Source organism: Oncorhynchus gorbuscha, linkage group LG04 (assembly GCF_021184085.1).
Source record: "Oncorhynchus gorbuscha isolate QuinsamMale2020 ecotype Even-year linkage group LG04, OgorEven_v1.0, whole genome shotgun sequence".
NCBI lineage: Eukaryota > Metazoa > Chordata > Actinopteri > Salmoniformes > Salmonidae > Oncorhynchus > Oncorhynchus gorbuscha.
In genome coordinates, this window is record NC_060176.1 from 14,563,678 (window position 1) to 14,590,216 (window position 26,539).

At 52.6% G+C, this 26,539-nt stretch overlaps 1 protein-coding gene across 1 annotated transcript; it reads left to right on the top strand.

Annotated features, from left to right (window-relative positions):
- Positions 1-16: 16 nt before the first annotated feature.
- LOC124033109 (fibulin-7) lies at positions 17-25,148 on the top strand. Its single transcript, XM_046345048.1, has 8 exons — positions 17-262; positions 4,581-4,740; positions 5,259-5,429; positions 6,321-6,446; positions 22,936-23,118; positions 23,233-23,370; positions 23,924-24,059; positions 24,180-25,148. Exons 1-8 carry the CDS (start codon positions 197-199, stop codon positions 24,541-24,543), a joined length of 1,344 nt encoding a protein of 447 aa, XP_046201004.1. The 5' UTR covers positions 17-196; the 3' UTR covers positions 24,544-25,148.
- The last annotated feature ends 1,391 nt before the right edge of the window (positions 25,149-26,539 follow it).

Below are 26,539 nucleotides of genomic sequence, written 5' to 3' on the forward strand. Positions count from 1 at the left end.
CGAGTAAACCCTACATTCCATAAAGTTTTACTTTGGCATCTTGTCTGACATGTGAATGAATTAATAGCATTTCTCACAAATACCACTGAGGTGCTTATAAGCGCATTTTACACACTGGAAATTCACTGTACCAAGAAGATACCCAACCCAGAGCGCTTCGGGACTGAGTGTAAGCGCAGTACAGGATTAACTGAAAATGATTTGGATGCACGCTGTCGTTGTGTTCCTGTGTCTTTGTCCAATCCTCGCTGCATTTGGGCAGGTGAGTGTTTCCTGCGGTTGTCAGTGTCACGAGAGCACCTTGGCCACTATTAAGAGACAACATATGGTGTTTCTTGGATTTATTTTGCACAGTTGGTTGGTCCAATCAAAAATGTAGCTGATTTAAAAGCACATATCACACTACATATCACAGAGTAAAACGTCAAATCTATGTAAATGACTGAATTTGATATGATCATGGGTTACCATTATAATCTCTATGAGTGTGTCACGATTTAATGTGGTCTATTGTGGTTTCTGACATGCTTTAGGTAGTCCATTAATGTAATAAACTCAGAAAACATTTCCAGACCAATTAACTATCACATATAGCCTCAGGACATAGTTAAAATTCTTGCCATTATCTGTAATGACCTGAAAAGACTATGGGTAAATATCACACAGATTTACAACTGAGGAAAATAGACCTGAGAGAAAGGTTGTCTGAATGCCCTTTTCGTGGACAGGCTTTAATTCAACATCTAACACTGAGGGATGCAGCAGTGATGCCTGGGTGTTGTTGAAGGTCAAAACGCATCAAGCTGAAGTGTCAATCTCTTGTCAAATGCAAGAGCCTGCAAGTCCAGCTATAAGGTCATTATCCATGCATCATGACATGGACAGACACCCATTGATAGAACTGGTGTTTGGTCAAACTCAATTCCCAGGCAAGCTGCACAAAGGATTACTAAGACCCCTTGCATGCATGAGACACCGAGAGGCCCGTCACCATGAATAGACCCAACACCTCTGACATGTTTCAGCACAAAACTGCTAAACCTCTCTACCTTGTTCAAGGACAAGGGTCTATATTACAGCAGGTGTGTGTGTGTGTGTGTGTGTGTGTGTGTGTGTGTGTGTGTGTGTGTGTGTGTGTGTGTGTGTGTGTGTGTGTGTGTGTGTGTGTGTGTGTGTGTGTGTGTGTGTGTGTGTGTGTGTGTGTGTGTGTGTGTGTGTGTGTGTGTGTGTGTGTGTGTGTGTGTGTGTGCTATGCTGTACTCTTTCTGTTGTTCAGTTAGAAATTCATGTGGAATGTCAAATTTGGATTCAATTTAGTTTTTTGTCCACATTTAGTTAAGATCATGATGTACTGTGTGGTAATGAGCTGTGTGAATGAGGAGTCTGTTCAGGTCTCATTAGTGATCTTTGGCTTGTTCTTGTCATGGCACAACTCACACTGCAGAACTGAAGCCATGCAGTGATTACATAATTGAACAAGGTCAGCCAGAGTATTATTAGCTACAGGACACTTTTCCTTTTATGCAAAACCTTTCTGCATCACATAATTCACTTAGAACAATTTTGAATCCTTGGATTAGATCACCATGCTACTTTGGCCTTCATCATTGCACTGCACACCTCTCGATTCAAAGAGCAGCTCAGAACTTACTGAAGGAGGCTATAGGTACTGTATGTTACCTAGGCACACCAAGATAATGTCACAGACACATGAAATGTTTTGCAGCGGAGGCAGAAAGAGGACATTATCGCTGGGGCACACAAACAGCAGCCTTTCCCTCCCTCCCTCCTGACTGATGTCGCTCCAGCAGCCCAGCTACCTGCTCCAGTTTCAATCAGCCAGGTGTTTTCACAGGATGACCAAATATTTACTTTTCTTACATAACTTCTGCCAGATGAAAACACTAATTGGCTCTCTGAAAACATTCATGAGAGGACAGAGAGGAGGAGGGAGAGAGTTGAAAGAGAGAGTGAGAGTTTAGGAAAAATATACTACTAACACTCCCTGATTTTCTCAGCCAATGGGAGGAGAGGCTGTGCCTCATACACAGGTGATGTTTACCCTCTGGGTGTTTATGCCACACCATCTGACCCCAAACAGCCTCCCTACCCTTTATCAAAACCACCAGTACACCCACCCCTGCATCAAAACCACCAGTACACCCACCCCTTCATCAAAACCACCAGTACACCTACCCCTTCATCAACACCTACAGTACACCCACCCCTGCATCAAAACCTACAGTACACCCACCCCTTCATCAAAACCACCAGTACAGCCACCCCTTCATCAACACCTACAGTACACCCACCCCTGCATCAAAACCTACAGTACACCCACCCCTTCATCAAAACCACCAGTACACCCACCCCTGCATCAAAACCACCAGTACACCCACCCCTGCATCAAAACCACCAGTACACCCACCCCTGCATTAACACCTACAGTACACCCATCCCTGCATCAAAACCACCAGTACACCCACCCCTTCATCAAAACCACCAGTACACCCACCCCTTCATCAAAACCACCAGTACACCCACCCCTGCATCAAAACCACCAGTACACCCACCCCTGCATCAAAACCACCAGTACACCCACCCCTTCATCAAAACCACCAGTACACCCACCCCTGCATCAAAACCACCAGTACACCCACCCCTGCATCAAAACCACCAGTACACCCATCCCTTCATCAACACCTACAGTACACCCACCCCTTCATCAAAACCTACAGTACACCCACCCCTTCATCAACACCTACAGTACACCCACCCCTTCATCAACACCTACAGTACACCCACCCCTTCATCAACACCTACAGTACTCCCACCCCTGCATCAACACCTACAGTACACCCACCCCTTCATCAACACCTACAGTACACCCACCCCTTCATCAACACCTACAGTACACCCACCCTTCATCAACACCTACAGTACACCCACCCCTTCATCAAAACCTACAGTACACCCACCCCTTCATCAAAACCGCCAGTACACCCACCCCTGCATCAAAACCACCAGTACACCCACCCCTTCATCAACACCTACAGTACACCCACCCCTGCATCAAAACCTACAGTACACCCACCCCTGCATCAAAACCACCAGTACACCCACCCCTTCATCAACACCTACAGTACACCCACCCCTTCATCAACACCTACAGTACACCCACCCCTGCATCAAACAATGAACGCTATGAGCAAGCAACATTTTTTATGCCTCCAATGAGATCATTCCACTGACTGTCAGAACTTTCAGAGACTTATGGGCTAAAAAGATAGAACAGCCGAGATAGGCTGGGATATGACAGAAGACAGACTGGGAGGGGCTTTCATGTGATGGGAATCTGTTGTGTGAATGAGTCCAGATAGGATTGGAGCCACTCTTTCTCTCATGGAGTGTGTCTTTAGTGTTTCACAGCAACCCCCTTAGACCGTACAGGAGGCCTACAGGACTTCTCTTTAACACCATCAAGTAACACCACCAGGGGCATAAGCACGCAACCTCCAAAACGTAAAACTACTACCACTAGAGAACAACTCACTTTGCACAAAGGCAAAAGCCTACCAGCCTACCAACACTACAGCCACCTCTGACTTCAAGCTCCCCAGCTGGTGGTAGGGGTTGTTGAGATGCCCATGCGTGCTCAGAACTCTTGGTTCACTTGTACAGTAGGTCACACAACCAGGGGGATGATGTCGCCGGCTCAATTCATTCATTCACCACATCGACTAGGCTGCCTACTGTGTACAGTGAGATTAAAAACATGACCATCTGAGTGCTGATGTAGTGTTGAAGCAGGTATGTCTACTCTGATGTCTCTTCTCTGGTCTCCCTAGAAACCCAGACCAGTGACCATACGCCTTTTTAGTAACTTTTAGGTACTGTACACTACATTCTTTAACTTTCAGTGCTATCTTAGGAAAACCCCTAAAATACTTTCTAATTGCAGTAACAAACCACTTCACGTGGCTCACCAGATGCTAGTTTATCATTCCTAACTCAAGCCAAAGTACAGTAGCTGCTGTACTTCTGTCCTGTTATTCCAACATTAACTTGTTGGTGAGGTCATTTCTCTGTTCTTTCCAGTGATTAAGTAGTGAGGACATTTGCTTTTGCAGTGAATGTGGTTTGTATAACTGAGTGATGTCAAATTCTAGGAAGCTAATGTAAGAATGAGTTCTGCCTCCATCTTCTGACCAAGTCACCTGTGTCTCACGGTCCCTGAATCGAGTTTAAATTAGGCAGTCATCTATCAACTGGAACTGCACTTCATTAGGCAATGAATGTGCTCTGTGTAGCCTATGTTAGCATAGGAAAAATAAACTTGCATGTTCCTTATGTTCCTCAACCCATGTTTGTAACGTGCCCCTTCGCTAAAATGCAATTAAGATCTTCCTGTATTACGGCTTTTTAAAATACAGTAACTCAAATTAATTGCCTTTTTGGGGATGACTCTCTTGTCAAGTTTTCCCTGTATAACACTTTTGAACTCTTCCACTGCCCCTGACTTCCCTTGTTTCTGTTGGACAAAAAAGTGTTCACCTGCTTACCATGCCCTGTCCCTGTAGGACTGTCCCAGCAGGCAGGACATGCAGAGCTCCATAAAGCAGGTCCAGAAGCTGCTGTCGACCCACGAGGCTGCATACCTTCAGAGCCTCCGCACCCTGAGGAAGAAACTCAACTTGCTACAGAACACAGCCACCAAACAGACTGGCAAAGTAAACAATGGTAAGTCTGCACACAGCCCAAACAGCAGTCAAAGATGCAAAATGTAACCTACAATTATTGCCATAGGCTTAAATTCGATTTCTTCATGTTTTTTTTAAGTACACTGAAATGCCTAAAATGGCTTTTAGTAGGCCTGCTGCTTTTTATTTTATAATCCAAAAAACACCAGTTGCAAGAATGTGAAGAAGTTTTATATTACTAATGTTTTTGCTATTGTTGTCAACCTCATGAACGAGAACCAATCGTGATTCAGTAAGTTGTATAGGCCTAAACACAGCACCAGCCAAACCGACTAGTCCTGGTAAAAATGCTAATTAGCTGTAAAAATGCAGTGTCACGCTGCGTTCTAAAAATGTTTACTCTGGTGGATTGTTATTCCTTTGCTACTACTGGTACGTCATTTCACATTTGGTGGTTAGCGGTAGGTAGAAATGTTAAATTGAGCTCCTATGGACCTATGGCTGGAGAGTTAAGTCTTGGCTTATGTCCCCCTACCAACTGCCCCCACCGCTTTACAGATACATGTCTAAAGCTGGACACGCCTGCCAACAGCAGGAAGTTGGGAAAGGCGCAGACCCCAGGTCACGAGGTTCACTTTCTGTGTGATGCGGGTTATGAGTTGGTGGGAGCAGAGAGCAGGATGTGTCTGGAGAGCCTCACCTGGAGTGGCCAGCAGCCCACCTGCCGCAGTGAGTGACCCTACCATCTGCTACAGATTACCCTACCCCTAATCTTAACGTTAACCATTAGGGAGACACACATATGATGTGAAATCACTATCTTTTGTCACTACTATCTACTTCTTCTCTTTCTCTGGCATCTCTCCCCCCCAGCCTTTTCTCTTCTCTTCTCCTTTCCTCTTCTGTGTCCCGTCACTCATCTCTTTATCTGCTCTTCCATCTCTCTCACGTCCTTTTCAGCATCCTCTTTGTGTCCCCCTCTCTTATCTTTATCTCTCTTTCCCCCATTTTAAACTTCATGCATATTACTAACATTTATCTAGATAAGGTGGCTTGCATCCATATGAGTTTCATTATCAAATTTCCTTTTTATGTATTTTCATGGCCATCCAGAATGGGTTATTGAATCCAGTGACTGTGACACATAGTGATAGCAGCCCTCTGTCTTGACAGCTTGCTAACATTTAGATAATGCTTCAAAGACGTTCTGTGAGACTAATAGTCAGGCCATCCCTTTCGCTCCGGTTATGTCGAGTACTCACACGCACATGCACATTCACGCTCATGCACGCAAGTGTGTGCATGCACACACACACACACACACACACACACACACACACACACACACACACACACACACACACACACACACACACACACACACACACACACACACACACACACACACACACACACACACACACACACACACACACACACACACACACACACACACACACAGACAGAGAGAAGAAGCTTTTCTCTTTTAGTTCATGCATCAGAGCTATAAGGTTCCACCTGTGCTTGTCAGTGAGTTAGCTAGCCAACATTTACATCAGGGCTAATATTACTTCATTCTCCTCTCTTGACTAATCCCTTACTCCTCCTGTCTTTCCTCAGACATAAATGAGTGTGCCTCGTCTCCCTGTCTGAATGGGGGGACGTGTGTGGACGAGATGAACCATTTCTCCTGCACATGTACCAAAGGCTGGGCCGGAGCCACCTGCCAGAGCCCTGTGCCAACATGTAGGTAGAGATGCTTAAGCAATAAGGCCCAAAGGGGTGTGGTATATTGGCCAATATACCATGGCTAAGGGCTGTCCTTATGCACGACGCAAAGTGCCTGGACTCAGCCTTTAGCCGTGGTATATTGGCCACGGCTAATATATACAACAAAACCCTTGAGGTGCCTTATTGATATTATAAACTGGAACCAGGACTTACAGTCCTATATATCTCTATGCTATGGCTAACTAGTAGCAACAACACACAAGGGCCAGACACCGAGGGAGACCCAGGTCCACTCCCTCTCGCTGGTTCTGGCTGGCTGGGCTATCATACACACTCAGGGCTCCAGGCAGAGCCAGCGAATCAATACGGCCCAGTTAGGTTTTGTTTCTCCCTGTCTATTTGTTTTCATTTCTCTCCCCTGTGTACAGTACACTGCTGTAAGTGAGAACCACACACATACTAATGGGGATTTAGATGGACTTTGACCATGAGTAACACTGCTTGCACTGTGTGGGAGCCTTCTATAAGTCTATCATCCCACTCACACACAGCCCACTGATAGAGGGCTGCATGGTGCAATGCATGTGAACACTGAGGTCAGGAAATGTTGGGAAACTACAGTGTTGCATGAATGTTTAATATTAAAAAGTTTAATGTAGCCTAACTTAGGTTGCAAGTAAGTCGAGACGACCGCCCGTCTGGTCGCCAGACAACATTTTGAGTATCTCATCTCTGTGTCCAATACATTTGTGCTCAGTCTTGACTCAGTCTTGGATAGTGACAACTGGTCATTTCTTCTGGAGACCAGCCGAGACCAGCGCAGTAAAAAACTCCTAATTATCAGCTTCCATTCAGTCAGCACATAAAACCGCTTTGCCTTGCCAAATATATACACTCCTTTCTTGAAACATTAATACCTGCAGTCTTTATATCTAGTATAGACATGTTTGCGCAGTGGCAAACATATTGGACCTAGGCCTTCAGTGGCGAACCTATTGGATCTTCAGTGTGTGACAGGTTCTTGACGCTGGAAGGACAGCAATCGTCATACCAGCGGACTCATTTAGGACTGCACTTTGTTTTAAAACAAAGGGCCAGTGGCGTAGTGGAGGCTATATGCAGGTATACACCGTATACCTGCTGTTTTTATGGGCATTGTGTATACTCACTTCTTAATCCCCAGTGATGCGTATTAAAGTAGTGTAGTGGAGATATACGGCTTATCAATGATGTATAACAATAAAGAAGCCATGCATAAAGTAGCCTATAAAGTAGCCTAATCGCAAAGTACGTGACATACAGCTCTGGAAAAATTTGAGCTCACTGCAAAATGATGAGTTTCTCTGGTTTGACTATTTATAGTTGTGTGTTTGGGTAAAATGATCAGTTTCTATGGTTTTACTATTTATATGTATGTGTTTGGGTAAAATGATTTATATTTATAGGTGTGTGTTTGGGTAAAATGATCAGTTTCTATGGTTTTACTATTTATATGTGTGTGTTTGGGTAAAATGATCAGTTTCTCTGGTTTGACTATTTATAGGTGTGTGTTTGGGTAAAATGATCAGTTTCTCTGGTTTGACTATTTATAGGTGTGTGTTTGGGTAAAATGATCAGTTTCTATGGTTTTACTATTTATATGTATGTGTTTGGGTAAAATTATAATTTTTTTTTTTTTTTCTCTAAACTACTGTCAACATTTCTCCCCAAATTCCAAATAAAAATATTGTAATTTAGAGCATTTATTTGCAGAAAATGACAACTGGTCAAAATAACAAAAAATATGCAGTGTTGTCAGACCTTGAATAATGCAAAGAAAATAAGTTCATATTCATTTTTAAACAACACAATACTAATGTTTTAACTTAGAAAGAGTTCAGAAATCAATATTTGGTGGAATAACCCTGATTTTCAGTCACCCAAACACATACCTATAAATAGTAAAACCAGAGAAACTGATCATTTTGCAGTGGTCTCTTCATTTTTTCCAGAGCTGTATATTCACATGTGCGCAGCACACACAGGCTAGTTTCAACGGAATGTCGTCTGCAGCCAGCAAGAATGCACAGCTCTCAACTGTTTTTTTGGCAAAGAGCAGCTCAAAGAAAAATTATATTGGTAGCCTGTAGGGTAGGTAGGAAATACTTTTCAATGTATGATATCTACCAGTAAATGCTAACAAAGGCAACAATGAGTATGCAAATAAGGTCAGTAGGCTATTGTGATGAGCATTCAGTCATCATACCCTGTTTGCATCAGTGGTGGGCCTGGGTGGACACCCAATCAAGTTTGAGCAAAAACAGAAAAATAATACATGATTATGACAAAAATATATATGATTTATATTGTCAGACCTCCAAAAGGGTCTCCTGATGTGCTTTAAGCATTGTTGCGGACTTAGAACGTCACATTTGAGTTGTTTTTCTATTTAAAAAAGGTGTGATTTAGAGGTTGCAAATCTAAAAAACATAAGATTTTTCCTTCGCTTGGCAGGCCATGAGGATACCTACTTCTCCAGGCTCCACTACACCACGGCTTAGGGCCAATGGAAAGACAGCAGTCACACACAGCAAGATGTTAAAGAATAAGCAGTCCAATCACTCAGACATAGTAAGCCAGTGGGTTCCAATCATAAGAATACTAAAACACAACCATTAGGCTAAGCATTTCTTAATCGAAATGTACAACTATTACTTTTCATTGCAAAAAATATTTCACGTTTAGCACACAAAGTAACCGGTGACCTAAAGTTTAAATGCAACAACGTTTCATACATAAGTTATTTTCAAATAGATGGTTAACAACAGCAAGGGAGCTGAAATAAAATAAACAGTTCCACTCAAAAGATGAGGATAAATGTTAACTTATTCAAGAAGTTATTCTTGAAAAGGGAGAAGCTAACAAATTAGCAACATCCTCTTCTATAACACCTTCTGCAGCCGATAAAAACTAGCCTACAACAAAAGATAGTTAGCTACATCATAGGAAAACTATTGCTTGCTATTGCGCAGTGAACTGTCAGCCTTTCAGAAAGCAGAGGTTTCCAGATTTGTTTTGTAAAAAACGGTCCACCCATTACAAGTCAAAATGTGATTGGTTGATTCCACTGTCACTCCAAAATGTTGCCCTGATTCAGTTGAATGGCAGATGCCTTCTAACTATCTATTTTTTGTATTTTATTTCACCTTTCACCTTTTATTTCACCTTTGGTGACCAGTGAGCTGAGATAAGGTGGGGCTTTACCTAGCAATGACGTGTAGATGACCTGGAGCCAGTGGGTTTGGTGACGAATAGGAAGCGAGGGCCAGCTAACGAGAGCGTACAGGTCGCAGTGGTGGGTAGCATATGGGGCTTTGGTGACAAAACAGATGCACTGTGATAGACTGTATCCAATTTGTTGAGAGAGTGTTGGAGGCTATCTAGCTTCTGATGGCCTAGCCATTGGCTGACTTAGCTAGCTAAATTTATCTCCCCAGAGACCAGCAAAGAAAAATCCTGATGTGATATTTTCTTCTCTCCAGTGTTCGTTTCCTTTCCAATGAAAACTGAAGTGATTAAATAAGAACTTAATTGAAAATAATAATATAATTAATTATAGTTATTTTATAAATCCTTAGCCCTTCTCTCAAGGCATAGAAGGCCCTCATTATTTCACACTGTGTTTGGGTTATTCACAAATTGTAGAGTGGCTCTATTATCACTCAGCTTGCATTTATTTACCATTCTGAATGTATAAAGAATCCATATGTTCTTCTGAAATATGAACACAGAAATACTGGACATTTTGAACTGCTATTATTGTGGCAATTTGACAAAATTACAATCATGGTCTTGAATTGGACTCCCACTTTTCTGGTCTCAGTCTCGTACCCCTTGTCCCTCTCCGGTCTTGGTCTTGACTCGTACCCCTTGTCCCCCTCCGGTCTTGGTCTTGACTCGGTCTCGTACCCCTTGTCCCCCTCTGGTCTTGGTCTGGACTCGGTCTGGACTCGGTCTCGTACCCCTTGTCCCCCTCCGGTCTCGGGCTTGACTCGGTCTCGTACCCCTTGTCCCTCTCCGGTCTCGGGCTTGACTCGGTCTCGTACCCCTTGTCCCCCTCCGGTCTTGGGCTTGACTCTGTCTCATACCCCTTGTCCCCCTCTGGTCTCGGTCTGGACTCGGTCTGGACTCGTTCTCATACCCCTTGTCCCCCTCCGGTCTCGGGCTTGACTCGGTCTCGTACCCCTTGTCCCCCTCTGGTCTCGGGCTTGACTCGGTCTCGTACCCCTTGTCCCCCTCCAGTCTCGAGCTTGACTCGGTCTCGTACCCCTTGTCCTCCTCCAGTCTCGGTCTGGACTCGGTCTCGTACCCCTTGTCCCTTCCGGTCTCGGGCTTGACTCGGTCTCGTACCCCTTGTCCCCCTCTGGTCTTGGTCTGGACTCGGTCTGGACTCGGTCTCGTACCCCTTGTCCCCCTCTGGTCTCGGTCTGGACTCGGTCTGGACTCATTCTCATACCCCTTGTCCCCCTCCGGTCTCGGGCTTGACTCGGTCTCGTACCCCTTATCCCCCTCCAGTCTCGGGCTTGACTCTGTCTCGTACCCCTTGTCCCCCTCCGGTCTCGGTCTGGACTCGGTCTAGTACCCCTTGTCCCCCTCCAGTCTCGGGCTTGACTCGGTCTCGTACCCCTTGTCCACCTCCAGCCTCGGTTTGGACTCGGTCTCGTACTCCTTGTCCCCCTCCGGTCTCGGGCTTGACTCGGTCTCGTACCCCTTGTCCCCCTCCTGTCTCGGTCTGGACTCGGTCTCGTACCCCTTGTCCCCCTCCGGTCTCGGGCTTGACTCTGTCTCGTACCCCTTGTCCCCCTCCGGTCTCGGTGTGGACTCAGTCTCGTACCCCTTGTCCCCCTCCAGCCTCGGGCTTGACACGGTCTCGTACCCCTTGTCCGCCTCCGGTCTCGGGCTTGACTCGGTCTCGTACCCCTTGTTCCCCTCCAGCCTCGGTCTGGACTCAGTCTCGTACACCTTGTCCCCCTCCGGTCTCGGTCTGGACTCAGTCTCGTACCCCTTGTCCCCCTCCAGTCTCGGACTTGACTTGGTCTCGTACCCCTAGTCCCCCTCCGGTCTCGGTCTGGACTCAGTCTCGTACCCCTTGTCCCCCTCCGGTCTCGGGCTTGACTCGGTCTCGTACCCCTTGTCCTCCCCCAGTCTCGGGCTTGATTCAGTCTCGTACCCCTTGTCCACCTCCAGTCTCGGACTTGACTTGGTCTCGTACCCCTTGTCCCCCTCCAGTTTCGGTCTGGACTCGGTCTCGTACCCCTTGTCCGCCTCCGGTCTCGGGCTTGACTCGGTCTCGTACCCCTTGTCCCCCTCCAGCCCCGGGCTGGACTTGGTCTCGTACTCCTTGTCCCCCACTCGGTCTCTCGGTCCCCCTCCAGTCTCGGTGACTCGGTCTCGTACCCCTTGTCCCCCTCCAGTCTCGGTCTGGACTCTGTCTCCGGTCTCAGGCTTGACCTGTCCCCCTTGTCCCCCTCCGGTCTCGGTCTGGACTCAGTCTCGTCCCCCTCCACCTCTTGTCCCCCCCCCTCCAGTCTCTGACTTGACTTGGTCTCGTACCCCTTGTCCCCCTCCGGTCTCGGGCTTGACTCGGTCTCGTACCCCTTGTCCCCCTCCAGCCTCGGTCTGGACTCGGTCTCGGGCTTGACTCGGTCTCCTTGTCCCCCTCCAGTCTCGGTCTGGACTCAGTCTCGTACCCCTTGTCCCCCTCCGGTCTCGGACTTGACTTGGTCTCGTACCCCTTGTCCTCCTCCAGTCTCGGTCTGGACTCGGTCTCGTACACCTTGTCCCCCTCTGGTCTCGGTCTGGACTCAGTCTCGTACCCCTTGTCCCCCTCCAGTCTCGGACTTGACTTGGTCTCGTACCCCTAATCCCCCTCCGTTATCGGTCTGGACTCGGTCTCGTACCCCTTGTCCCCCTCCGGTCTCGGTCTGGACTCAGTCTCGTACCCCTTGTCCCCCTCCATTCTCGGACTTGACTTGGTCTCGTACCCCTTGTCCCCCTCCAGTCTTGAGCTTGATTCGGTCTCGTACCCCTTGTCCCCCTCCAGTCTCGGGCTTGACTCGGTCTCGTACCCCTTGTCCGCCTCCGGTCTCGGGCTTGACTCGGTCTCGTCCTCCTCCAGTCTCCTTGACTTGTCCCCCTCCAGCCTCGGTCTGAACTCGGTCTCGTACACCTTGTCCCCCTCCGGTCTCGGTCTGGACTCAGTCTCGTACCCCTTGTCCCCTCCAGTCTCGGACTTGACTTGGTCTCGTACCCCCCCCTAGTCCCCCCCCCCCGGTCCGGTCCGGCATCGGTCTGGACTCGGTCTCGTACCCCTTGTCCCCCCCCACCAGTTTGTCCCCCTCCGGTCTCGGTCTGGACTCAGTCTCGTACCCCTTGTCCCCCTCCGGTCTCGGACTTCACTTGGTCTCGTACCCCTTGTCCCCCTCCAGTCTCGGTCTGGACTCGGTCTCGTACCCCTTGTCCCCCTCCGGTCTCGGTCTGGACTCAGTCTCGTACCCCTTGTCCCCCTCCATTCTCGGACTTGACTTGGTCTCGTACCCCTTGTCCCCCTCCAGTCTCGAGCTTGATTCGGTCTCGTACCCCTTGTCCCCCTCCAGTCTCGGTCTGGACTCGGTCTCGTACCCCTTGTCCCCCTCCAGTCTCGGTCTGAACTCCCCCTCCAGGTCTCGTACACCTTGTCCCCCCCTCCGGTCTCGGTCTGGACTCAGTCTCGTACCCCTTGTCCCCCTCCAGTCTCGGACTTGACTTGGTCTCGTCCCCCTAGTCCCCTCCTCGGTCTCGGTCTGGACTCGGTCTCGTACCCCTTGTCCCCCTCTCGGTCTCGGTCTGGACTCAGTCTCGGTACTCCCCTCCCTTGTCCCCCTCCCCCCCCCTCCGGTCTCGGACTTGACTTGGTCTCGTACCCCTTGTCCCCCTCCAGTCTCGGTCTGGACTCGGTCTCGTACCCCTTGTCCCCCTCCGGTCTCGGTCTGGACTCAGTCTCGTACCCCTTGTCCCCCTCCAGTCTCGGACTTGACTTGGTCTCGTACCCCTTGTCCCCCTCCAGTCTCGAGCTTGATTCGGTCTCGTACCCCTTGTCCCCCTCCAGTCTCGGTCTGGACTCGGTCTCGTACCCCTTGTCCCCCTCCAGTCTCGGTCTGGACTCGGTCTCGTACCCCTTGTCCCCCTCCGGTCTCAGGCTTGACTCTGTCACGTACCCCTTGTCCCCCTCCGGTCTCGGTCTGGACTCAGTCTCGTACCCCTTGTCCCCCTCCAGTCTCGGACTTGACTTGGTCTTGTCCCCTCCAGTCTCGGGCTTGACCCCTTGTCCCCTCCGGTCTCGGTCTGGACTCAGTCTCGTACCCCTTGTCCCCCTCCAGTCTCGGTCTGGACTCGGTCTCGTACCCCTTGTCCCCCTCCGGTCTCGGGCTTGACTCTGTCTCGTACCCCTTGTCCCCCTTCGGTCTCGGTCTGGACTCAGTCTCGTACCTCTTGTCCCCCTCCAGTCTCGGACTTGACTCGGTCTCGTACACCTTGTCCTCCTCCAGTCTCGGGCTTGACTCGGTCTCGTACCCCTTGTCCCCCTCCAGCCTCGGTCTGGACTCGGTCTCGTACCCCTTGTCCCCCTCCGATCTCGGTCTGGACTCAGTCTTGTACCCCTTGTCCCCCTCCGATCTCGGTCTGGACTCAGTCTTGTACCCCTTGTCCCCCTCCGGTCTCGGTCTGGACTCGGTCTCGTACCCCTTGTCCCCCTCCGGTCCCGGTCTGGACTCAGTCTCGTCCCCCTCCGGTCTCGGGCTTGACCCCTTGTCCCCCTCCGGTCTCGGACTTGACTTGGTCTCGTACCCCTTGTCCGCCTCCGGTCTCGGGCTTGACTCGGTCTCGTACCCCTTGTCCTCCCCCAGTCTCGGGCTTGACTCGGTCTCGTACCCCTTGTCCCCCTCCACTCTCGGTCTGGACTCGGTCTCGTACCCCTTGTCCCCCTCCAGCCTCGGTCTGGACTCAGTCTCGTACACCTTGTCCCCCTCCGGTCTCGGTCTGGACTCAGTCTCGTACCCCTTGTCCCCCTCCAGTCTCGGACTTGACTTGGTCTCGTACCCCTTGTCCCCCTCCAGTCTCGGTCTGGACTCGGTCTCGTACCCCTTGTCCCCCTCCGGTCTCGGGCTTGACTCTGTCTCGTACCCCTTGTCCCCCTCCGGTCTCGGGCTTGACTCTGTCTCGTACCCCTTGTCCCCCTCTGGTCTCGGGCTTGACTCGGTCTCATACTCCTTGTCCCCCTCCAGTCTCGGGCTTGACTCGGTCTCGTACCCCTTATCCCCCTCCAGTCTCGGACTTGACTTGGTCTCGTACCCCTTGTCCTCCTCCAGTCTCGGGCTTGACTCGGTCTCGTACCCCTTGTCCGCCTCCGGTCTCGGGCTTGACTCGGTCTTGGGCTTGACTCGGTCTCGTCCCCCTTGTCCCCCTCCAGCCTCGGTCTGGACTCAGTCTCGTACCCCTAGTCCCCCTCCGGTATCGGTCTGGACTCGGTCTCGTACCCCTTGTCCCCCTCCGGTCTCGGTCTGGACTCAGTCTCGTACCCCTTGTCCCCCTCCAGTCTCGGTCTGGACTCGGTCTCGTACCCCTTGTCCCCCTCCAGTCTCGGTCTGAACTCGGTCTCGTACACCTTGTCCCCCTCCGGTCTCGGTCTGGACTCAGTCTCGGTCTACTTGGTCCCCCTTGTCCCCCTCCAGTCTCGGACTTGACTTGGTCTCGTACCCCTTGTCCCCCTCCAGTCTCGGTCTGGACTCGGTCTCGTACCCCTTGTCCCCCTCCGGTCTCGGTCTGGACTCAGTCTCGGTCTGGACTCAGTCTCGTACCCCTTGTCCCCCTCCGGTCTCGGACTTGACTTGGTCTCGTACCCCTTGTCCCCCTCTCCAGTCTCGGTCTGGACTCGGTCTCGTACCCCTTGTCCCCTCCGGTCTCGGTCTGGACTCAGTCTCGTACCCCTTGTCCCCCTCCATTCTCGGACTTGACTTGGTCTCGTACCCCTTGTCCCCCTCCAGTCTCGAGCTTGATTCGGTCTCGTACCCCTTGTCCCCCTCCAGTCTCGGTCTGGACTCGGTCTCGTACCCCTTGTCCCCCTCCAGTCTCGGTCTGGACTCGGTCTCGTACCCCTTGTCCCCCTCCGGTCTCAGGCTTGACTCTGTCAAGTACCCCTTGTCCCCCTCCGGTCTCGGTCTGGACTCAGTCTCGTACCCCTTGTCCCCCTCCAGTCTCGGACTTGACTTGGTCTCGTACCCCTAGTCCCCCTCCGGTATCGGTCTGGACTCAGTCTCGTACCCCTTGTCCCCCTCCAGTCTCGGTCTGGACTCGGTCTCGTACCCCTTGTCCCCCTCCGGTCTCGGGCTTGACTCTGTCTCGTACCCCTTGTCCCCCTTCGGTCTCGGTCTGGACTCAGTCTCGTACCTCTTGTCCCCCTCCAGTCTCGGACTTGACTCGGTCTCGTACACCTTGTCCTCCTCCAGTCTCGGGCTTGACTCGGTCTCGTACCCCTTGTCCCCCTCCAGCCTCGGTCTGGACTCGGTCTCGTACCCCTTGTCCCCCTCCGATCTCGGTCTGGACTCAGTCTTGTACCCCTTGTCCCCCTCCGATCTCGGTCTGGACTCAGTCTTGTACCCCTTGTCCCCCTCCGGTCTCGGTCTGGACTCGGTCTCGTACCCCTTGTCCCCCTCCGGTCCCGGTCTGGACTCAGTCTCGTACCCCTTGTCCCCCTCCGGTCTCGGACTTGACTTGGTCTCGTACCCCTTGTCCGCCTCCGGTCTCGGGCTTGACTCGGTCTCGTACCCCTTGTCCTCCCCCAGTCTCGGGCTTGACTCGGTCTCGTACCCCTTGTCCCCCTCCACTCTCGGTCTGGACTCGGTCTCGTACCCCTTGTCCCCCTCCAGCCTCGGTCTGGACTCAGTCTCGTACACCTTGTCCCCCTCCGGTCTCGGTCTGGACTCAGTCTCGTACCCCTTGTCCCCCTCCAGTCTCGGACTTGACTTGGTCTCGTACCCCTTGTCCCCCTCCAGTCTCGGTCTGGACTCGGTCTCGTACCCCTTGTCCCCCTCCGGTCTCGGGCTTGACTCTGTCTCGTACCCCTTGTCCCCCTCCGGTCTCGGGCTTGACTCTGTCTCGTACCCCTTGTCCCCCTCTGGTCTCGGGCTTGACTCGGTCTCATACTCCTTGTCCCCCTCCAGTCTCGGGCTTGACTCGGTCTCGTACCCCTTATCCCCCTCCAGTCTCGGACTTGACTTGGTCTCGGTCTTTGTCCTCCTCCAGTCTCGGGCTTGACTCGGTCTCGTACCCCTTGTCCGCCTCCGGTCTCGGGCTTGACTCGGTCTTGGGCTTGACTCGGTCTCTCTGTCCCCCCTTGTCCCCCTCCAGCCTCGGTCTGGACTCAGTCTCGTACCCCTAGTCCCCCTCCGGTATCGGTCTGGACTCGGTCTCGTACCCCTTGTCCCCCTCCGGTCTCGGTCTGGACTCAGTCTCGTACCCCTTGTCCCCCTCTGGTCTCGGACTTGACTTGGTCTCGTACCCCTTGTCCCCCACCAGTTTCGGTCTGGACTCGGTCTCGTACCCCTTGTCCGCCTCCGGTCTCGGGCTTGACTCGGTCTCGTACCCCTTGTCCCCTTCCAGCCTCGGTCTGGACTTGGTCTCGTACTCCTTGTCCCCCTCCGGTCTCGGGCTTGACTCGGTCTCGTACCCCTTGTCCTCCCCCAGTCTCGGGCTTGACTCTGTCTCGTACCCCTTGTCCCCCTCCAGTCTCGAGCTTGACTCGGTCTCATACCCCTTGGCCCCTCCAGTCTCGGTCTGGTGTCGGTCTCGTACCCCTTGTCCCCCTCCAGTCTCGGTCTGGACTCGGTCTCGTACCCCTTGTCCCCCTCCGGTCTCGGGTTTGACTCTGTCTCGTACCCCTTTTCCCCCTCTGGTCTCGGGCTTGACTCGGTCTCGTACCCCTTGTCCCCCTCCAGTCTCGGGGCTTGACTCGGTCTCGTACCCCTTGTCCCCCTCCAGCCTCGGTCTGGACTTGGTGTCTTACCCCTTGTCCCCCTCCGGTCTTGGTCTGGACTCAGTCTCGTACCCCTTGTCCCCCTCCAGTCTCCGACTTGACTTGGGTTCGTACCCCTTGTCCCCCTCCAGTCTCGGTCTGGACTCAGTCTCGTACCCCTTGTCCCCCTCCGGTCTCGGGCTTGAATCTGTCTCGTACCCCTTGTCCCCCTCCACTCTCGAGCTTGACTCGGTCTCATACCCCTTGTCCCCCTCCAGTCTCGGTCTGGACTCGGTCTCGTACCCCTTGTCCCCTCCAGTCTCGGTCTGGACTCGGTCTCGTACCCCTTGTCCCCCTCCGGTCTCGGGCTTGACTCTGTCTCGTAACCCTTGTCCCCCTCCACTCTCGGTCTGGACTCGGTCTCGTACCCCTTGTCCCCCTCCAGCCTCGGTCTGGACTCAGTCTCGTACACCTTGTCCCCCTCCGGTCTCGGTCTGGACTCAGTCTCGTACCCCTTGTCCCCCTCCAGTCTCGGACTTGACTTGGTCTCGTACCCCTTGTCCCCCTCCAGTCTCGGTCTGGACTCGGTCTCGTACCCCTTGTCCCCCTCCGGTCTCGGGCTTGACTCTGTCTCGTACCCCTTGTCCCCCTCCGGTCTCGGGCTTGACTCTGTCTCGTACCCCTTGTCCCCCTCTGGTCTCGGGCTTGACTCGGTCTCATACTCCTTGTCCCCCTCCAGTCTCGGGCTTGACTCGGTCTCGTACCCCTTATCCCCCTCCAGTCTCGGACTTGACTTGGTCTCGTACCCCTTGTCCTCCTCCAGTCTCGGGCTTGACTCGGTCTCGTACCCCTTGTCCGCCTCCGGTCTCGGGCTTGACTCGGTCTTGGGCTTGACTCGGTCTCGTCCCCCTTGTCCCCCTCCAGCCTCGGTCTGGACTCAGTCTCGTACCCCTAGTCCCCCTCCGGTATCGGTCTGGACTCGGTCTCGTACCCCTTGTCCCCCTCCGGTCTCGGTCTGGACTCAGTCTCGTACCCCTTGTCCCCCTCTGGTCTCGGACTTGACTTGGTCTCGTACCCCTTGTCCCCCACCAGTTTCGGTCTGGACTCGGTCTCGTACCCCTTGTCCGCCTCCGGTCTCGGGCTTGACTCGGTCTCGTACCCCTTGTCCCCTTCCAGCCTCGGTCTGGACTTGGTCTCGTACTCCTTGTCCCCCTCCGGTCTCGGGCTTGACTCGGTCTCGTACCCCTTGTCCTCCCCCAGTCTCGGGCTTGACTCTGTCTCGTACCCCTTGTCCCCCTCCAGTCTCGAGCTTGACTCGGTCTCATACCCCTTGGCCCCTCCAGTCTCGGTCTGGTGTCGGTCTCGTACCCCTTGTCCCCCTCCAGTCTCGGTCTGGACTCGGTCTCGTACCCCTTGTCCCCCTCCGTCTCGGGCTTGACTCTGTCTCGGGTTTGACTCTGTCTCGTACCCCTTTTCCCCCTCTGGTCTCGGGCTTGACTCGGTCTCGTACCCCTTGTCCCCCTCCAGTCTCGGGGCTTGACTCGGTCTCGTACCCCTTGTCCCCTCCAGCCTCGGTCTGGACTTGACTGTCTTACCCCTTGTCCCCCTCCGGTCTTGGTCTGGACTCAGTCTCGTACCCCTTGTCCCCCTCCAGTCTCCGACTTGACTTGGTCTCGTACCCCTTGTCCCCCTCCAGTCTCGGTCTGGACTCAGTCTCGTACCCCTTGTCCCCCTCCGGTCTCGGGCTTGAATCTGTCTCGTACCCCTTGTCCCCCTCCACTCTCGAGCTTGACTCGGTCTCATACCCCTTGTCCCCCTCCAGTCTCGGTCTGGACTCGGTCTCGTACCCCTTGTCCCCCTCCAGTCTCGGTCTGGACTCGGTCTCGTACCCCTTGTCCCCCTCCGGTCTCGGGCTTGACTCTGTCTCGTAACCCTTGTCCCCCTCCGGTCTCGGTCTGGACTCAGTCTCGTACCCCTTGTCCCCCTCCAGTCTCGGACTTGACTTGGTCTCGTACCCCTTGTCCTCCTCCAGTCTCGGGCTTGACTCGGTCTCGTACCCCCCCTTGTCCTCCCCCCCCCTCCAGTCTCGGGCTTGACTCTGTCTCGTACCCCTTGTCCCCCTCCAGTCTCGAGCTTGACTTGTCCCCCTCTCGGGTCTCATACCCCTTGTCCCCTCCAGTCTCGGTCTGTCTCGTGTCCCCCTCCAGTCTCGTACCCTTGTCCCCCTCCAGTCTCGGTCTGGACTCGGTCTCGTACCCCTTGTCCCCCTCCGGTCTCGGGCTTGACTCTGTCTCGTACCCCTTTTCCCCCTCTGGTCTCGGGCTTGACTCGGTCTCGTACCCCTTGTCCCCCTCCAGTCTCAGACTTGACTTGGTCTCGTACCCCTTGTCCTCCTCCAGTCTCGGGCTTGACTCGTTCTTGTACCCCTTGTCCGCCTCCGGTCTCGGGCTTGACTCGGTCTTGGGCTTGACTCGGTCTCGTACCCCTTGTCCCCCTCCAGCCTCGGTCTGGACTTGGTGTCTTACCCCTTGTCCCCCTCCGGTCTTGGTCTGGACTCAGTCTCGTACCCCTTGTCCCCCTCCAGTCTCCGACTTGACTTGGGTTCGTACCCCTTGTCCCCCTCCAGTCTCGGTCTGGACTCGGTCTCGTACCCCTTGTCCCCCTCCGGTCTCGGGCTTGACTCGGTCTCGTACCCCTTGTCCTCCCCCAGTCTCGGGCTTGACTCGGTCTCGTACCCCTTGTCCCCCTCCACTCTCGGTCTGGACTCGGTCTCGTACCCCTTGTCCCCCTCCAGTCTCGGACTTGACTTGGTCTCGTACCCCTTGTCCCCCTCCAGTCTCGGTCTGGACTCGGTCTCGTACCCCTTGTCCCCCTCCGGTCTCGGGCTTGACTCTGTCTCGTACCCCTTGTCCCCCTCCGGTCTCGGGCTTGACTCGGTCTCGTACCCCTTGTCCCCCCTCCAGTCTCGGGCTTGACTCGGTCTCGTACCCCTTGTCCCCCTCCAGTCTCGAGCTTGACTCTGTCTCGTACCCCTTGTCCCCCTCTGGTCTCGGTCTGGACTCAGTCTCGTACCCCTTGTCCCCCTCCAGTCTCGGACTTGACTCTGTCTCGTACCCCTTGTCCCCCTCTGGTCTCGGACTTGACTTGGTCTTGTACTCCTTGTCCCCCTCCGGTCTCGGGCTTGACTCGGTCTCGTACCCCTTGTCCCCCTCTAGTCTCGGTCTGGACTCGGTCTCGTACCCCTTGTCCCCCTCCGGTCTCGGGCTTGACTCTGTCTCGTAACCCTTGTCCCCCTCCGGTCTCGGTCTGGACTCAGTCTCGTACCTCTTGTCCCCCTCCAGTCTCGGACTTGACTTGGTCTCGTACCCCTTGTCCTCCTCCAGTCTCGGGCTTGACTCGGTCTCGTACCCCTTGTCCTCCCCCAGTCTCGGGCTTGACTCTGTCTCGTACCCCTTGTCCCCCTCCAGTCTCGAGCTTGACTCGGTCTCATACCCCTTGGCCCCTCCAGTCTCGGTCTGGTGTCGGTCTCGTACCCCTTGTCCCCCTCCAGTCTCGGTCTGGACTCGGTCTCGTACCCCTTGTCCCCCTCCGGTCTCGGGCTTGACTCTGTCTCGTACCCCTTTTCCCCCTCTGGTCTCGGGCTTGACTCGGTCTCGTACCCCTTGTCCCCCTCCAGTCTCAGACTTGACTTGGTCTCGTACCCCTTGTCCTCCTCCAGTCTCGGGCTTGACTCGGTCTTGTACCCCTTGTCCGCCTCCGGTCTCGGGCTTGACTCGGTCTTGGGCTTGACTCGGTCTCGTACCCCTTGTCCCCCTCCAGCCTCGGTCTGGACTTGGTGTCTTACCCCTTGTCCCCCTCCGGTCTTGGTCTGGACTCAGTCTCGTACCCCTTGTCCCCCTCCAGTCTCCGACTTGACTTGGGTTCGTACCCCTTGTCCCCCTCCAGTCTCGGTCTGGACTCAGTCTCGTACCCCTTGTCCCCCTCCGGTCTCGGGCTTGAATCTGTCTCGTACCCCTTGTCCCCCTCTGGTCTCGGACTTGACTTGGTCTCGTACCCCTTGTCCCCCTCCAGTTTCGGTCTGGACTCGGTCTCGTACCCCTTGTCCCCCTCCGGTCTCGGGCTTGACTCGGTCTCGTACCCCTTGTCCTCCCCCAGTCTCGGGCTTGACTCGGTCTCGTACCCCTTGTCCCCCTCCACTCTCGGTCTGGACTCGGTCTCGTACCCCTTGTCCCCCTCCAGTCTCGGACTTGACTTGGTCTCGTACCCCTTGTCCCCCTCCAGTCTCGGTCTGGACTCGGTCTCGTACCCCTTGTCCCCCTCCGGTCTCGGGCTTGACTCTGTCTCGTACCCCTTGTCCCCCTCCGGTCTCGGGCTTGACTCTGTCTCGTACCCCTTGTCCCCCTCCAGTCTCGGGCTTGACTCGGTCTCGTACCCCTTGTCCCCCTCCAGTCTCGGGCTTGACTCTGGTCCCCTTGTCCCCCTCCAGTCTCCGCCTGGACTCGGTCTCGTACCCCTTGTCCCCTCCAGTCTCGAGCTTGACTCTGTCTCGTACCCCTTGTCCCCCTCCAGTCTCCGCCTGGACTCGGTCTCGTACCCCTTGTCCCCCTCCAGTCTCGGTCTGGACTCGGTCTCGTACCCCTTGTCCCCATCCGGTCTCTGGTTTGACTCTGTCTCGTACCCCTTGTCCCCCTCCGGTCTCGGTCTGGACTAGGTCTCGTACCCCTTGTCCCCCTCCGGTCTCGGTATGGACTCAGTCTCGTACCCCTTGTCCCCCTCCAGTCTCGGGCTTGACTCGGTCTCGTACCCCTTGTCCCCCTCCAGTTTCGGTCTAGACTCAGTCTCGTACCCCTTGTCCACCTCCGGTCTCGGACTTGACTCGGTCTCGTACCCCTTGTCCCCCTCCAGCCTCGGTCTGGACTAGGTCTCGTACCCCTTGTCCCCCTCCGGTCTCGGTGTGGACTCAGTCTCGTACCCCTTGTCCCCCTCCAGTCTCGGACTTGACTTGATCTCGTACCCCTTGTCCCCCTCCAGTTTCGGTCTGGACTCAGTCTCGTACCCCTTGTCCGCCTCCGGTCTCGGGATTGACTCGGTCTCGTACCCCTTGTCCCCCTCCAGCCTCAGTCTGGACTCGGTCTCGTACTCCTTGTCCCCCTCCGGCCTCCGGCTTGACTCGGACGAGATTTGCTCCGGTCTTGGTCATGAATTGGTCTCGCTTTAGGTGGTCTCAAACACAACACTGTTCCAAATACTGTGGTTACCCTGGGAACAAATAGTAAATTTGTAACTCTTTGTTCACACGGTAACCATAGTGTTTTATAAAGAAATAAGCTGCAGTGTACTGATTTGAAGATGGAGATGTTTAGATGGCCATGCCCTCAGACTGCAGTCAGAAACCTCCATATCAATGAGAATCATCCTTAGTTTCACTCTTCTCCTCATTCCTCTCCTTCTTTTTCTCCCTCTTTCTTTTTTCTCCAGTCTTTGTCACCATGACGAACACCTCGTCTGCCACCTCCTCTGCGGCTGCTGCCATCTCTCCCCCGGCTGTGACTGTTGGTCCGTTTGTCCGTCCGTCTCGCTGTACGCAGGTCCAGGGCACCACCCACTGCACCTGTGACCCCGGGTACACCATCTCTGGGCGTGACAGCACCACTTGCACAGGTACACCACAATCAGCTACCATTGCTATGGTAACATAAAAAGACACACTGTCTGACCACATAATGTTATATACTGTAACTGACATTAATGGCAATTGATGTGTGTGTGTTTCAGACATTGACGAGTGTGAGTTGTTCCACATGGGTCAGGCTGGCCGGCTATGTTTACATGCCTGTGTTAACACCCCTGGAGGCTACCGCTGTACCTGTCCTGCTGGATACAATGTCACCCGCGACGGACGCAACTGCAAAGGTGAAAGGAGACCGCACACACACACACACACACACACACACACACACACACACACACACACACACACACACACACACACACACACACACACACACACACACACACACACACACACACACACACACACACACACACACACACACACACACACACACACACACACACACACACACACTGTACCAAAGTCTCAAATGCTGAACACACACACGCACCATCATATCCTCTGTCTCAAAACATGCCAGTTATACCAGATGAATACTAAACATTTGAATAGTCTACCACAAAGAGAAAGAAGATAACTTGGCTGAATGATAATGAATGTTTCCTATTATTTCCTATCCGTTGTATCTGTAATTCCATGCAATTCTGTTATCTACTGGCTGAATAATTAAACAAACCCTACATCTGGTCTGAATAAATGTTGGTTTTTGTAGGCAACTACAATACATCAGTTATTTCTCTGTCTCGCTCTCTCTATTTCCTCTGTCTTTTTTTATCTGTCCCTCCCTCACTTTTACACACATTATTCTCCCTCTCTCTCCATGGCCTGTAGACATAGATGAGTGTGCCACCAGACTGAATAACTGCACCCGGGACCAGATGTGTATAAACACCTACGGAGGGTTCCAGTGTGTACGTGTGGACTGCCCCCGCATACGAAACTCCACCTACAGCAAAACCTCACCCCTGTGAGTACCTTCTCTTATAGTTAATCAAGAATAGATTTGATAACATGTAACTCTTTATCACTCTCTTGCAATAATACACCCCTCAATGCCTATATAATCTTCTCTTTCCCTGTTCCCCAGGCGTTGCGAGCGTAACCCCTGCTCTGTGGACAACAAGGTGTGCTCTCAGGCCCCTAACTCCATCTCCCACCACTACCTGTCTGTCGTATCCAACCTGTCAGCACCACGCACCATGTTCCGTGTGTCGGCCCTCCGCCTCATGGGCGACACGCTGCGTTTCTCCCTGCTGGGCCGCGGGCAGGCTCGACGCCACTTCACGGTGCAGCGGTCAGACCGACAGACAGGCCAGCTGGTGCTGGGGAGCCCGGTGCAAGGCCCTGCTACACTGGAGGCAGAGGTGGAGATGACCGAGCTGGAGAAAGGGGTCCAGCTGGGGCGGTACATCACCAAGATCACCATGTTCATCTCCCAGTATGAGTTCTAGAGAGGGAGAGAGAAAGGTCGGGATTTAGAGGGTGGAATGAAGAGAGGGAGGAGGGAGTACTGTGGTAAGAGTTTTTGAGTGTGGCAGTGGATAGGGCTGGGAGGCTGGGAGGGGTGAGGCACTAAGTCCTAAGGAACAAAGAAGGACTAAAAGGAGAGGGAAGTTTAGTCGAGACATACAGGTATGGCAGGATCGGATGCATTTGGTAGAGTTGTATCAATTATAATGACAGAAAGGGAATGGTTCAGGTATGGTTTAGGGGGGTGAGAAATTAGGGAGGGTCAGAGACATGAAAAGGAGAAAATGGCCATTTGTGGTGGAGATTGAATGTTTCCTCACTGAAGCTGAGAGAGTGAGAGCTGGGTATGTAAATACGAGCTGCAGTCCTTAACTGGTTAATTGTTTTACATCCAACATATGACAAAATGACAATCAATATCTGTAAGATGAGAAGACCTGACGCTACACATTGACAATCCTATATTTCCTGGTCTTGTGTTCAACTTGTTTTGATATATTTATTTAGAAGGTGTTGTAAACCCCTGTTTGTGAACTGCTTTTTATTTATCTGAAAAAGCACTATTAAACATTTATTCAAAACACCACTGTATGATTTCTAGGGTTTCATGATTTACTTTTCCTATATACTTATGTCTCTGCACAGGACTGTATAAGGGGCTTGCCTTGAACTGTGACCTGTAGATGATCTGTCTGTCATAGAGGCTGAAACAGGAGTATGATGTACAGTATGAGTAGTGCAGGTCTGGGGAAGACATCAGGCATGGCAGTACAGAGCTACACTGTGCAGCAGACAGACAGCCAAAGACACTCTGCTCAAAGAGCTACTAGAGCCTTACACTATATGCATGAGCTAAACCAGCTAACACAGTGTATATTGTTACTTAATGAGATATGACAAATTGAAATGCTCTTTTACACAATGCTTAGGGGTACGTGTGTGTGTGTGTGTGTGTGTGTGTGTGTGTGTGTGTGTGTGTGTGTGTGTGTGTGTGTGTGTGTGTGTGTGTGTGTGTGTGTGTGTGTGTGTGTGTGTGTGTGTGTGTGTGTGTGTGTGTGTGTGTGTGTGTGTGTGTGTGTGTGTGTGTGTGTGAGGAGATGTACTGTAGATTTGGCTGGTGTTGTTGTGGCGTGGGTTGTAGAGGATGCTGATGAAATGTTTCACCCCTGTCTCAGGCTGCCCACAAACCTTCCCCACTATCTGCACTCTATCATCTGGACAGACATGAAAACCCTGGTTAACACCACACCACACATAGGGCCAATGCCATGGACACACACAAACAAGATTCATGTGAGTAGTGGTGTGAGAACGCATACACACAAATTCTTACACAATAAATGATCTGTAGTGTATAAGATATCCCACATCACAGCTCTCTCAACATAGAGCACACTGCAATGACCACAGCACAGTGAGTGTACTTTATATAGGCACTGATGTAAGTGTAGAGTGTGAGGGGTTAACCAGCCCGGTGCAGCCACGCAGAGCCAGGCAGTGTGTATCAAGGTACAAGGCGAGACCCAGATGCAGACACAGGAGGCAGATGGTTGGAGTCTTATGTTTATTAATCAAAATGGGGTAGGCAAGAGAATGGTCGTATACAGGGAAAAGGTCAAAGCAGTTTGGAGTCCAATAGGTACCGAAGGACAGATTCAAGGTCAGGACAGGTAGGATGATCAAGCAGGCGGGAAAGTAGTCCAGAGTCAGGCAGGGGTCAAAACCGGGAAGAGAAGCAAAAGAGAATAGAAAAGGAGTACAGGGAAAAACACACTGGTTGACTTGACTAAACATACAAGACAAACTGGCAAAGAGAGACAGGAAACACAGGGATAAATACACTGGTTGACTTGACTAAACATACAAGACGAACTGGCAATGAGAGACAGGAAACACAGGGATAAATACACTGGTTGACTTGACTAAACATACAAGACGAACTGGCAATGAGAGACAGGAAACACAGGGATAAATACA